Below are 15,190 nucleotides of genomic sequence, written 5' to 3'. Positions count from 1 at the left end.
CCTTGAAGACTGTGGGGGCGTTGGCTAAGCCGAAAGGCACCACCAGATACTCAAAGTGTCCCCTAGGGGTGTTAAAAGCAGTCTTCCACTCATAGCCCTCTCTGATGCGGACCATATGATAAGCATTACAAAGTTCCAAATTTGTGAAAAAGTTTGCACACCACAGGCGCTTGAAGGCTGATGACATCAAGGGTAGGTGTTCTTCACATTCATGGTAATGTCATCCAGTCTCTGATAGTCAATACAGGGCCAAAGGGAACCATCCTTCTTTTCCATGAAACAGAACCACACACCTGCTGGAGAAGAGGGTCGAACGATCTTGGCTGCCAGAGAATCAGAAATGTATTTCTCCATGGCCTCCCTTTCAGGAGCTGAGAGTTAGTATAAACCACCCTTGGGGGGGAAACTTACCTGATTTAAGCTCAATAGCAAAACCAAAGGTACGATGAGAAGGAAGAGATGCAGCACGATACTTACTGAACACCCTTCTCAGGTCGTGGTACTCCATGGGAACTCTGGAAACATCCACCAGTTCATCCTGAAACACAGGACAAGAAACAGGGGAAGGCGCAGACAAAAGACAGTATGACAGTATGACAGAAAGTACTCCAAGCCAAAATCGTGCTGCCAGACCAGCAAATGTGAGGATTGTGTGTGGATAACCATGAATGTCCTAGGACGACTGGGGTGAGTGGATAGTCAATGATGAAAAATGAGGTAAGTTCAGAATGATTACTGAGACAATGAGGTTTAAGGCGGTGGTGCAGTGAGTTATTTCCATAAATTGAGTGTTGCATAGAGTATTGACTGGAATCTTGACATTGAGAGTAGATGTGGGGATCTTGAGAGCCTTGACCAGAGAAGCGTCAATGAGGTTGGCTTCAGCACCGGAGTCGACTAGGGCTTGACAGGAGTGATGCAGAGAATCCCACTGCAGTCGTACTTGGAGGAGAGTGGGATATGGCAGCGGCTGGTAAAAAGCATTGCTGAGCAACGCCCCCGTGCAATTAACCCCACACCCACAACAACACGAGTGAAGACACACAAAACAAACCAGGGCTGAATCCTCCCATGACAGTCTCATTCTTTAATAAATGCATATACGTTGTGCATTTTTGAGTGCAGAAAAAGTTTCACAACCGTTGAGTACATAAATTTGTTCTTACCTTCGTTTTAATGTTGCTGAAGCCGGATTATTCCAAATGAGGAGCACTTCCCCACAGTTAGTCATTTGAATAAAGCATGCACAAGCAATGTCCATATAAGGGTTTCCTTAACAACCTCTCATGTACAGTGATTAATCACTCTGCAAAAACCTTTCCTTAAATATGTGCAGTTGGCTGCATCTTTGTGCATTTTAATCTCAGATCGAGCTATAATGCACATAATTTTAGGTCCTCTTAAAGAAGTACGACTTATTTTAGGGTCACTTAGTTGTTCATTTTTCTAAAAATAATATAAATATATATACATATAAACATTTAATCTCATTCCATTGCATGTTTTAAATGCTGCGTGTGACGACCATAGGGTTGGCCGCACAAAAGTGGTAATGTAGATGCATCTCTTACAGGCACATACACACACATTTACGTGGAGGGTATGTGTTTATTCATTTATGGTTAATCTCTATATTTAATTTTCACTCTAATTTTCTTTCTGTCCTCATTTATTTTGGTTACAGTATAATGGTAGTTTACAAAAACCACAGGAATCAATCTATATTCTTTATCTATATTCTTTAGATTTGCATATCTTTATTTACATCATTACTGATTTGGAGTACACACAAGTTAGTTTCGTTGTGTCTGTTATTTATATTTGTTTCTATTTGAGTTTAAGTTTACCGGTGATGAGTGGCGATGGTCTTCAGACACGGATGGCAGAAGCAGCATATTGTGGTGCCGAAAATTAGAGTCCGGGCAGGAATGAGGAATTTAAGCATTATTGGTTCCGTCCGAACATACCATTTGCTCAAATTGCATGGGGAGGAGGAAAAACTGTATATATATATATATATATATATATATATATATATATATATATATATATATATATATTAATTGACTTCTTTAGTTCTATATTTATGGTATCTTTATAAAATTTGCTTTTCTTCAATTTTGATTTCATAAATGTATTTGTTGATTTGATCATGATTTAAGTAGGGTTAAGTGTTAAATGTAAAGTTCCTTTGTTTTCCCTTCTTGTGTTGTAATGGGGCCCGTCCTTTCCTTTATAAGCTGTTGCTTTGTTCATTACATGGGACAGCTTTAGTTTGTTAGTTGTTTTCTGTTGAATGTTGTGTTATCTTATTTTCTTTTAGTTTGTGGATTTTGTTATGTTGTAAGAAATGTATGAGTTTGTAAGTCCTTTTTTATTTGGGATAAAATAAAGACCCATTTTTTCAGTTAAGAGCTTGTGTTCCTTGTTTCTGACCCTCGGTCCCTCACACTGCGGGAGGCTGTAATTTTGCGCAAGTGTGGTTTTTAGTTGGTTTTGAATTTTAGTGTATATTTAGAATACATTTAAGTGCAAATTTATTAATAAATCCTTAGTATCAGTTCCAGACCCATATCCCTATTTTTAAGAAGCGGGCACCTGATCACTGGATGGGTTTTCTGCAGTAGTCAAACACTATACTTCAAAATGCTGCTGTAATGACAATAACGTCTGCCACCCAAACTGTGAAACATATCTAATTTTAGGAGGAGTAATAAGATTTATAATGCTTCCCAATGATGAGATTAGAGATTAAAGTCGTATAATCAGGCCAGCCTGTTCATCTAAGGAGAAGGACGCCAACCCACCCTCCAAAGCTCAGAGGATACCAACAACCACACATGCAGGTGTACAAACAGTACAGACACAGACAGATGGCACTTTCCACAAATATGGTACACCATGGTCCCATGGCATTTTAAAAAGCATTAGATGCACAAATCCAATTTTTTTTGTAGTGAGATCAATTAAATAAATAAACTACCGTTGAACATAATATGAACTTTTATTAACTTAACATAATCAACCCTCTATGATCATGTTGGAGAAAGAATCGACATAAGCTAATACACTTTGGTTTTGACTTTTGACGACATGTAGCATAATGTAATTAAAAAATATATTAAGCAAACTGAGAGAGTCCTCTTCATATATATTTACGCAATATAGCATATTGTAGTTTTTTTTTTTTTTTTGCTTTATGATTTTAATCACATTTTAGCTTTTTAAAAATGTACAAATTTCACATTCTATCAATTTATATGATGTCATGAAATCGCATTTTTAATAATGATACAAGCAATTTCGTACGCATTTAAAAAAAATCAATTGCCTGTTTTAGGACTATGATGATTAATTGTCTGTTTTAGGTGTTTCACGAATATGATGATTAATTACCATACAAACTCATTTATACAAATTTAGCTTGGGTCATGTAATAAAATAAGGGTATATGATTTCCTTTACAGGCTTCAAAAACAAATTTGACAGTCAAATATAAAAGTATAAAATTTAAAATAATTAAAATAATATTTTAAATATCAAAATATGTCTAAATGATTAAAATATATCTCTCTTATTTGTCCGATTTACTTTTGATCCACTGGACTTTTTCAATGTTTTGTATTCTTTTGCTTCTTTTGTAACCCAGCTAACCTGTATAGCAATTACTTTATCTTATATTATAATATATTATACTATGCAATAATAAAATATGTCTGCCTTAAATTCTTTACTTTCACACATTATTTTAAGGCTCTCTGATTAACTCACAAGCCCTTATTTCTCATGCAGGACTTTGAGATTCTGTTTCTTGCATTATATTATCTCTACAGAAATAGAGGAGGGCATCTCCTCTGTCTCACTGCATGTTATAACACTGTATGAATAAACCCACAATGACCACGGACATTTGCAATCACATGGCTGTTAAGTGAAACTAGAGCGCTTTGCGTTCACAAAACGAATACGTTTATACCTTGTTTATATTTTCGCGTGAGTTTGGCTTTTTATTCAGTAAAGGGCCTTGGTGCTTTGACACTACACAACTCTATCACTGGCAAGTGAAATGTTAATATTTACTTGCCAGTGGCTAATAACAGCCATTTTTTGTCACATAGTGCAAAATGTACTCGCATATGTGAGTGATATACTCGCAATGTAGAGGGCTGATAATATTATCTTACTTTACAGAACTGTTATCAACAATTACCTCAGAGCTTGACTGTTTTGCCATTGCTGGAGACTTTAACATTCACATAGATAATGCAGAAAACAATATGACAAAAAAAATCATAACTATTTTAAAAACTTTTGATCTGACTCAGCATGTACATGGACCCACACACAATCATGGACACACTCTAGATTTACTTATCAGTAAGGGTCTAAACATTTCATCGATTGTTATTTAGGATGTAGCACTGTCTGATCATTTCTGTGTTTTCTTTGATATATTGATCTCTCTTGCCATTGAAGCTAGATCTGTGTCTGTCAAGAAGAGATGCTTAAATGAGAACACTAGTGTACTATTTATGAAGGCTATATCTTTAACACCAAGTATATCTGCTGACTCTGCTGATTTTCTCCTTGATTCTTTTAACTCAAAAGTTAAAAGTGTAATTGATGATATTGCTCCTGTGAAAGTCAGGAAGAAGAGTGGCAGACAAAAAGCACCTTGGAGAAACTCAACAGCAGTGCAAAATATGAAAAGACAATGCAGAAAAGCAGAGCGCATGTGGCTGAAGACAAAACTTGTAGTCCATTATAACATCTACAAAGACAGCATCCATGCTTTTAATATGGAACTAGGCAAAGCTAGACAGACTTTCTTCTCGAATATTATAAACAGCAACTTAAACAACACACGCACTCTTTTTGCGACTGTAGAGAGACTGACAAACCCCCAAGCCAGATTCCCAGTGAAATGCTCTCAGACAGCAAGTGCAATGAGTTTGCTTCTTTCTTCTCTGAAAAAATCAATAATATCAGAAAGGTGATCAGCACATCCTTGAGTTGTGCTGGGGTCAGACAAATCAAACCACAACCTGAGAAAGTAGTTACTATGTCTGATTTCAAAGAAATTGATGGCAAAATTTTGGAAGAAACCGTACAGCACCTTAAAACATCAAGCTGCGCCCTTGATGCACTTCCCACATCTTTTTTCAAAAGTGTGTTCAACTGTTTAGAAGCAGATCTCCTAGAAGTGATAAACTCTTCACTTATCTCTGGGAGTTTTCCAAACTCCCTGAAAACTGCAGTTGTCAAGCCCCTCTTGAAAAAGAGCAATCTGGATAAGACCATATTAAGCAACTATAGACCGATCTCAAATCTTCCTTTCATAGGCAAGATCATTGAAAAAGTTGTCTTCAATCAGCTGAACAAGTTCTTGAACTCAAATGGATACTTTGACAATTTTCAATCTGGTTTCCGATCGCATCACAGCACAGAGACAGCGCTCATAAAGATAATAAACGATATTCGCTTAAATACTGATACAGGCAAATTATCAGTACTGGTACTACTCGATCTCAGTGCTGCATTTGACACTGTTGATCACAACATAATTCTTGACAGGCTGGAAAACTGGGTGGGGCTTTCTGGGATGGTCCTAAAATGGTTCAGGTCATACTTAGAAGGGAGAGGTTATTACGTGAGTATAGGAGACCATAAGTCTGAGTGGACGTCCATGACATGCGGAGTCCCTCAAGGCTCAATTCTTGCGCCACTCCTGTTCAACCTGTATATGCTCCCAATGAGCCAAATAATGAGAAAGAACCAAATTGCTTACCACAGCTATGCAGACGACACACAGATCTACTTAGCCCTATCACCTAACGATTAAAGCCCCATTGACTCCCTGTGCCAATGCATTGATGAAGTTAACAGTTGGATGTGCCAAAACTTTCTTCAGTTAAACAAAGACAAAACTGAAGTCATTGTGTTTGGAAACAAAGATGAAGTTCTCAAGGTGAATGCATACCTTGACGCTAGGGTCAAACAACTAAAAATCAAGTCAGGAATCTTGGTGTGTCTCTACAGTCAGACCGTAGTCATGTCAAAGCAATAACTAAATCAGCATACTATCATCTGAAAAATATTGCAAGAATTAGATGCTTTGTTTCCAGTCAAGACCTAGAGAAACTTGTGCATGCTTTCATCACCAGCAGGGTGGATTATTGTAATGGACTCCTCACTGGCCTTCCCAAAAAGACCATAAGACAGTTGCAGCTCATTCAGAACGCTGCTGCCAGGATTCTGAGCAGAACCAGAAAATATGAACATATCACACCAGTCCTCAGGTCTTTACACTGGCTCCCAGTTACATTTAGTATTGATTTTAAAGTATTATTACTGGTATATAAATCACTCAATGGGATAGGACCTCTGCTCACTGAATATAAACCCAACAGATCACTCAGATCATTAGGATCACATCAGCTAGAAATACCAAGGGTTCACTCTAAGCAAGAAGAGTCTGCTTTTAGCTTTTATGCCAGCCGCAGCTGGAACCAGCTTCCAGAAGAGATCAGATGTGCTTCTACAGTAGTCACATTCAAATCCAGACTCAAAACACATCTGTTTAGCTGTGCATTTACTGAATGAGCACTGTGCCACTGTGTGTCCGACTGTTTGTACTGTATTTTATTTTATTTTATTCTAAACTGTTTCAGTTATTCTTATTTTTTTATTCTTATTTTAATCTCTTCTATGTAAAGCACTTTGAATTACCATTGTGTATGAAATGTGCTATATAAATAAACTTGCCTTGCCTTGCCTTTTCATAGCATTAAAAGTAGCTAGTGTAAATCACATTAAAATATGTGTACAAACGTTGGACCATTTCTGCAGCATGGTGGGAAGGAAGGTAAATAATGTAATTCCTGTTTATTTTTTATTTAATTTTATTTGATACTTTTTGTCTATTTATTTAAATTATGTTTATTTGATATTTCTTGCTAAAACAAAAAATCAAGGTTTTACACTGTCCCAAATTTGTTAATTGGCCTTGACCTCCAGAGTTTGACAATCAACATTTTCTAAAGGTTAAGCAGCTCCTTTGACAGACCATTTGTTGAAAAAGTTTTAGAATCTATGCAGTACCTTATTTGTGGAAAATTCCAGATATATTATGTTTATTCAGAAAATAAATAGACCTGCATAAAACAAGAGACATATTTGTATCCTTCATTTAAAGATAATATTTATGTTCTGAACAGGAAATAACAGGCCAATTCTGCAGTTGAGATGAGAGAAATTATGATTCATTTGGCAATAATCATTTCATATTACATCAGGAAGTGTTTAAGGATAGCAATAAATGAAAAACAAATTAAAGCAAAACTTGATTTATCTGGAGCTTAAGGCTCATTTCATAGGCATGTGATATAATTTTTTTCCCACACTGTCATCACAGATAAGAGAGATTAATTTTGGTTTAAGTCCAAAAACAATTGGTCTAGTCCACTGATTTCATTCGTCAAGACCATTTTTCATCTGCCTTGAAAAAATGGCAAAGAAACTAATTTTGAGGAATAAACATTTATATGTTAAAGGTTCCGCTGTGATTAATGCCAGTAATATGGCTTAATTTTGTTCGAAACCTATTTGTATTGTGTGAAATGTATTAAGAAAAGTTAATTGAAGCTTGTCACCCTGAGAACTGTGAATTACAAACAGAACATGAGGTTCTACAACAGTCACATATCTGCTATATTTAAACCTGTACTAATATTTTAGTTGACACATCATGTGTTTTGTTTTTAATCAACATCAGTACTTTAGGATCAAATTTCTATGAATGTATAAAGGAAAGTGTATATCTGAGGTCACAAAAAAAAAAAAAAAAAAACACAGACATGACAAAGTCAGGTAAATCATATTAAATTATATTTTTTACTTGAATAAAACCAGTTAATTTAAAGTAAATGTTACTACTGTACATGAAGTACATTTTTAAGGTTACCTGACCTACAGTGCAATATTTCGCAGACAAATTAGGTAATTAACTGTCAAATAAAACAGGCACTCACCTGTCTGCTTTCATGTTTGGAGGAGGAACTACTATTGCTGTGAGATGGAGAGGAGATCTTCTGGGACATGGTGGAAGTTTTCTCTTCTGAGCTCAACTCCTCTCATTAAGAAGGAAAAAGGTGAGGAAAAAAGCAGGAGGAGAGGAGCAGAGGGAGTAGCTCAGCAGTTGTATGTCTCCATTTGCTTCTTCATCTAAAGCTTGGACACGGGGTTCGACCCTGTAGATAGATGATGTTAGAATGAGTGGATCGATCACGAAAGGAAACCTCAACATGATGTCAGGCTTTCATCTTTACAGGTAATGAACACCACTCACACACCAGAGGATATCAAATGGCAGAATGATCTGAAAGCATAAAGGCTTGGTCAGCTGGGGAAGATGCCAGCCCACTCAAGACCAGTGTGAATCATGAACATACTATAGTTCCATCCCAAAGATCATCTCCCACTCTGTCAGCATCTCAGAATTATGAATGCAGAAGTGTGGGGGCTTCATACAATATATAGCAGTAACAGACTGCAGTCATCACAACAGATCTCCTTCTCTCTTTCTTATGATTGCTTGCTCGAGCATTTCAAGGGCAAGAAAGCAATCTACCTGGTTGCTTTCGGCCCAAGTGAAAAGAGCCTAATCTATGTAAAGACAGTCTCTATGATGTTCTGGTCCCTATATAGCACAACCAGGTAAAAAGTGTAACTTGATTGTACACCACTCCTTAAAAATTATGTCATCTTTAAAAAAAAAATATTATTAATTTTCCCTGCCTGAATTTTAATTAATGTTACTACAGTTGTCAAAATTAACATGTTAACGCATGCTATTAACTTCAGCAAATATAACTGACGTGTTTTTTAAACATATGTATTAAGTTACACTATTACACTGTAACTATTTCATTCTGTTGTCTGGGATTTAAAAAAATCATCAAAATGTTATCTCAGACTTCACAATTAAATTAAATGAAATCAGAATTAAATTATGTGATTAATCTCAGTTAAATATTTGAATCGACTGACAGCTGTAAATGTTAGTAATGTTTATGGTGCCATATTTTTGTTTTTCATGACCATTTTCCATAAAAAAAACATCCCCATTTGCATGAAATTAGCAACAGCTCTGTTAGCTATGCTCCTGTGCACACACACTGTGGGTTTGCTGACATGTCAAATAGTTTTTAACATGATTTTATGAATCTGAGTTTCATTTATAGCACAGACTTCATCAGAGTAGTGTAGTAGTACCATCTGAGATTTCCTTTATTGTCTCATCCTGTCCATGCTGCTGTCTTTATCTGAACATGGTTCTCTCAGTAATGGAGAGAATGCTCTCTATCTCTCTCTTTGCCTTTGGATTTGTTTGAAGTCATGTGTTACGGCAGCACTATATCAATACTCGTATAACAACACCTGTGCCTAACTCACTGTTTGTTTATAGTGGGTGAGGGGATTTTGGTGCACTCAGTAAGTTTTTAGCTGGCTCTTACTAGTCCCAATAGTTCAAGTGGTTTTGGACTTTATACTGACACCTACTGTCATGGATGAACAAAGTTTGTTTACTAACTGCTGCCGCTTCACACCGAAAATGTTTTTGTTCTGTTTTGTTACTTTTAGTCTGTGTTTTTCTTATACTACGTATAATAGACTCTTGGATTCAATCCAAATGAATTTTCATGCATTGTTGTGCACTGGAATGTGACTGGACTGCCGCGACTCGTGAAGTCTCTGGTGTCATGAGTTTTCGCTTGCCGCTTGATGGCGCACCTACGCCACAGTTCATCCATGATCCGCACCGTGAGAGCTGCAAGTTGTAGCGGTTTGCTTCATCACTCCAGCAGGGACCATTTTTTTTTTATCAGGGACATTTTATCTTTCATCTTGCACAGATTCTGTTTGGACTGTCTGGTGGATCACACTCCTGCTGATCAATACAGTACCATCACAAGATATATCTGCCCTAAATTCTTTACTTGAATATGTTATTTTAAGGCTCTCCTATTAAACCCATGAGTCCTTTTGTACATGAATGAAGGAAGACCTATTTCTACAGAAATACTATGGAGAGGGCGTGAGTCTCCTACTCTGTGTGCGTATATTATTAACACTGCGTGTATGAACCCCATTGACCAAGAACATTTAACATTACACAAATGCTTTGCGCTCACTTATGTGCTCACTTAAATTTTAATACAGTTGAAGTATATATATGAATATAGTCAGTTCAATTTGAAGGGGAGTTTAACATGTGGCAAATATGTCACATGGGCTTACCAGTCACACATGGCGCGGTGGTAGGTCCTGCCTCGACGGGGAGGAGCTCTACAAACACAGTGACCGGGGGGGGCAGAGGGAGCTCTGCCCAAGGGAGACGCGGATCCGCCGTCAGGGGGACCGTACTGCGGAAAATACTTCACAGGAGATATTGGAATAATTAGAACCTGTGGAACACCTATTAAAGCACAGGCAAGTCGGTGCCTGCGGTGGGTATGGCTGCGAACTTCCTCTGCTGAGTTCGGAGCCAGAGGGCTATGGAGGAAGGACCCCCATGACATGTCCGTGACTTGTGGACTCGACTGGGGGAGTAGAGCGCACGTCTTCACCTCAGAGGAGGGGAAAGAAGCTATGGACAAGCGATACACCCGGCCAGCTGTTGTCACTGTATTACCGAATTCTACGTGTGCGGACCTGTCAAAACATGGGACAAGACCGGCTCAACCCAGAGATTGTAAAATCTTGCGAGGTATTGGGTGTTGCCCAGCCCGCCGCTCTGCGGATGTCTGCTAGAGAGGTGCCACTGGCCAGTGCCCACGAGGATGCCACACTCCTTGTAGAGTGTGCTTGAACCCACAAGGGGGCGGGCATGGCCTGGATCTGGTAGGCCAACGCAATGGCGTCCACAATTCAGTGGACAAGCCTCTGTTTGGAGACAGTGTTTCCTTTCCGCTGTCCACCAAAACAGACAAAGAGCTGCTCAGAGTGTCTAAAGCTCTGTGTGCGATACAAATAGGTGTGCAAAGTATGCACCGGACACAGCAACGCTAAGGCTTGGTCTGCCTCCTCCCGGGACAGAACTTGCGGTTTCACTACCTGATCCCTGAAAGGGGTCGAAGAAACCTTGGGCACGTAGCCTGTTCAGGGTCTCAGGATGAGTTGAGAGTCTGCCGGACCAAACTCCAGGCAATTGTCACTGACTGAGAATGCTTGCAGGTCCCCAACCCTCTTGATGGAAATGAGCGTGATCAGGAGGGCTGTCATCAAGGAGAAGGCCTTTAGTTCGACTGATTCTAGTGGCTCAAATGGGGCTCCCCGAAGGCCCGAGAGGGCAAAGGAGAGATCCCATGAGGGGATAGAGCCAGAGCGAACTTTATATAGCCTGGCTATTTATATACGCTACTGTCGCTTTGTTGTCTGAGCGAATCAACACATGATCGCCGCAGATCAAAGTCAAGAAATACAGCCAGCAACTCTAGGCAGTTGATGTGCCAACCCAGCCAGGGCCCCATCCAGGAGCCAGCGGCTGCAGGCCCGTTGCACACACCGCTCCAGCCCAACTGGGAGGCGTCTGTACTTACTACGATGCATCTGAACACCTGCTGTAGGGGGACTCCTGCCCGTAGAAAACAGAGGTCTGTTCAAGGGCTGAATAAGTGATGGCAGGAAGGGGAGAGGGTCACACGGTATGTGCCATGGCGCCATGCCCATCTCGGGAATCAAGTCTGAAGCCAGAATTCAACCCGAGCGGCGCGACCGTCGCTGAGGATGCCATATGCCCCAGGAGCCTCTGAAATTGTTTCAGTGGAACCACTGTGCCTGGTCTGAATGAACTTAGGCAGTTCTGCACCGACTGGGCGCACTTGCTTGTGAGGCGCTATGAGGGCGTTGAGAAAGCGAGCCTTATCGGGGTCCCGCATCTTGACCAGATTCAGCCACATATGACGTTCCTGGACCACGAGGGTGGCCATCGCCTGTCCGAGTGCATGCACCGTGACCTTGGTGGCCCGGAGGACGGGTTCGGTCGCCGAGCGCAGTTCCAGCAGTACATCAGGATCAGGACTACCCGAGTGCAGATCTCTAAGTGCCTTGGCCTAGTGGACTTGCCGCTGGACAGGCCACCTCCGCCCTGCACGCCTTGGGCGCCAGAGATGACGTCAACCTACAGGCCTTCGAGGGGAGTGACCGCAACAGCCTTATCCACCTGAGAGAGTTCCATGTACCTGTGGACTGCCCCGCCATCAAGGGTAGTGAGAGCAGAAGAGTGATAGATGTAGTTTTACTCTTAACACCTTTACTATGTGATATTATGACCATAAAACACCACGACAGATCTGTCATGTGATTTCATGTGAAGAAACACTGCTGCACTTAAATTTAACCTTCTTTAATTGAGTTTGTGTCAGTTTCATTTCATCAGCGTGAGGTCGATTGTATGAATTCATCTAAAAGCAAAAGCTCAACTGTGACTTCCTGAACCACTTACTGAGCAGTGGAGGACACAGATACGGCTAATTACCGCCTCAGCGTGTGGTCTCTTTAAGTAGCTGTGGCAAATGGTTTGTTCCGGTAAACACAGTCCTGGTTGTGAGTAAAAGGCACTCCACCATCGTCGCCTCACCCCGCATCACTACAGAAGCCAACAGTGAGCAGCTGCATCCGTGTGCTTCACTTATCATTTATTCATTCACTTTCCACTGATCACACTTGCAGGCATTCATGTACACACACACTGTATGAGTTACACAATCCTACACAATTCTGTTTTTAGAGAGGGGGGAATCCCGCCCATGTAAAAGATGACTGAAATCTCAAAGTCTGGAAGTGTTTACCTCACCTTCACTTAGAGCTTTAATTTTGACATATTTAGTCAGTTTGCAATGTTAACCATTACCAATCTATGTCCTGTTTTTAGATTTGTATGATCACTTTTAGCAGTTACAACTGTTTGTAATTGCATTACTGTTGTGAATCTGCAGCACTTTGCTTTCACAATGAATGCAAACCACTCTTGAGTGCTGAAAACAGCTTATCATCACAGAACATGTCAGCTGTTCACTCTGAAGCACACACAGAGCATGCATTCATTTAATTAAATCACACATATTAATTAAATGCAATTATGTTATATACCAACTTCGAGCATGTGAATGACCGAATACATCAGTCACCAAAGACCATTTCTGACCCTGATAAAACCCTGCTCATACATATACACATACAAATGCACAAGCATACATACGTATGTATAGTATATACAGCAATACACAGACATAAATTTACATATGCTGCACACTTTCCCCTGCACAGACATATTTCATATCGGCAACCATGTAAACACACCCTTCAAAGACCAGCTAAAGTGAAAACAAATGTACACAAAGAATGCCATGTAACCTGAGATTTATGAAACTGCAAGTTGATTAACTCACAACTAAGTCATACATTCATGTGATCAGTTAAACACATTGCAGGCTATTCTCTAATAACAACACATTCACATAACTATGGATATTTAAACTTTTCATAAATGACCTGCTCAAACTATTATTGCAAACTGCCGATTTTAATTTCAGAGGGGCAACCACTGTGATGGATACAAGGTCAAAAATGATCTGAAAATTGTTTATATGAACAAGACAGTCATGTAAGATATATCTGGACGGACAGGACCTCTTCTACACCACTGCAGCACATGGGGCTACTGTTTGAGAAAGGATATAAAATAAAATTATGTAATACTTCTAAAAGGATGTCTTTGCCTTTATTTTGACTGCAGACATAACTTTTGATTGAAGTAAATTGTTAAATCGAAATTAAGCAAAATATTATTATTAAATGTATGTAGACCAATAATTTAAATAGTAAAGACGCATATTGCATGTCTGATGGTAGTTTTATGCCACATTTCTCATGCTTTAGAAATGTTAAGCAAGTTAAGCATGTGTATTCATCAACCATTTTGATTCCTTCATTAAAATGATTGTCTGATTTTATCATTGGTTTTTCATCAAATTAGCCACATTTTAGCTTTTGAAAAAGGTTCAAATTAATTGAATTAATGAATGTCTTAAAATTGCATGTTTGTTTAACTGTTATTGTTTACTTGCATAATTTGTACTATTTACAAGTACTTACAGAACATTAATGCATAGAACATGTGATTAATCGGTACTATCTCTTTATCAGCATGAAATAAAAATTCTCCTAATTTCTAAAATCATGTTATTGATCTTATTGTGAATGATTCATCCATGCATAAATTGTATTATACAATTTTTTTTTTACCTCGTAATCTTTAATCAAAATGTCATAACTTGATCTTCTGGTGAAATGTCTTCTGGCTGGTGACGTATGCAGGACTTCTCCAATCATTTATTCCACTTAAACCCTGCCCCTTTCTTATAAATACCACAACCTTGTGTAGAGTTGAATGAAGCATCAATCGCATGTTGGTGAAGATGGCAAGGTGTATTGTCGCCTGTTTTCCTTCAAAACTTAAGAACCTAACCAAAACTTCCTTGGTTACAGGTCAGCTGACTTGAATTTATATTTTGAATGAGGTGGAATAACGGCGAATTTGCGGTTGAGTTCAAAACATTTCACACCTGACTTGCTGTGGTGAAAACAAATGAATTCAATGCTTCAGATGCCTCTGGAATTTATTTAAATTTTTCAATGCAGTTATCTTGGTATTCAAAGCACGTGTAAAGCCATGAGGTTTTTGTGTGTTTATGTTGTCATTTTGATCATAAATGTGTTGAGATCGCTTCTCAATTTCACCGATACTGGCTCTGACTCGAGCAGCATGGTGGTAGGTGTGTATGTGTGTCCACTGTAAACTCGCATTCACATCTGCCTCCGTTCCACTATGCAAAGCCTATATTTTCACAATATAATCAACAACCAAAGGATAAACTAAAATCTCCACCATACACTTTTTTCTTGTTAAAAAAGCTGTTTCACTCTGAAATACATCACAATACGGCAGTAATGTCTACAATCTCATATAATGAGAGAAGACGTGTGTAATTTATTTAGCTAATTTATTACTTTAACTGTTTAGCCGGTTCCCGCCTCCTCCTTGCCCATTTTAACCTTATTAAATGTACAAATTAAAACAATATTTAAGTTTACTGGGTTCCAAAAAATTATTGTGTGAATGAAAAAT

The 15,190-nt window shown here is 38.9% G+C and overlaps 1 protein-coding gene across 2 annotated transcripts in view; it reads right to left on the bottom strand.

Annotated features, from left to right (window-relative positions):
• Positions 1-15,190, bottom strand: part of LOC127656368 (oxysterol-binding protein-related protein 3-like) — a 112,431-nt gene that overhangs the window by 55,448 nt on the left and 41,793 nt on the right. For both annotated transcript variants that reach the window (XM_052144671.1, XM_052144670.1), the window contains one exon: positions 8,031-8,249. In XM_052144671.1, the coding sequence (XP_052000631.1) occupies positions 8,031-8,099 (69 nt within the window). In that variant the 5' untranslated portion in view covers positions 8,100-8,249. The remainder of the gene's footprint in view (positions 1-8,030; positions 8,250-15,190) is intronic.

This window comes from Xyrauchen texanus, chromosome 15 (assembly GCF_025860055.1).
Source record: "Xyrauchen texanus isolate HMW12.3.18 chromosome 15, RBS_HiC_50CHRs, whole genome shotgun sequence".
Taxonomy (NCBI): domain Eukaryota; kingdom Metazoa; phylum Chordata; class Actinopteri; order Cypriniformes; family Catostomidae; genus Xyrauchen; species Xyrauchen texanus.
The sequence above is the reverse complement of the archived record's forward strand: the minus strand, read 5'-3'. Positions and strand labels throughout refer to the sequence as shown.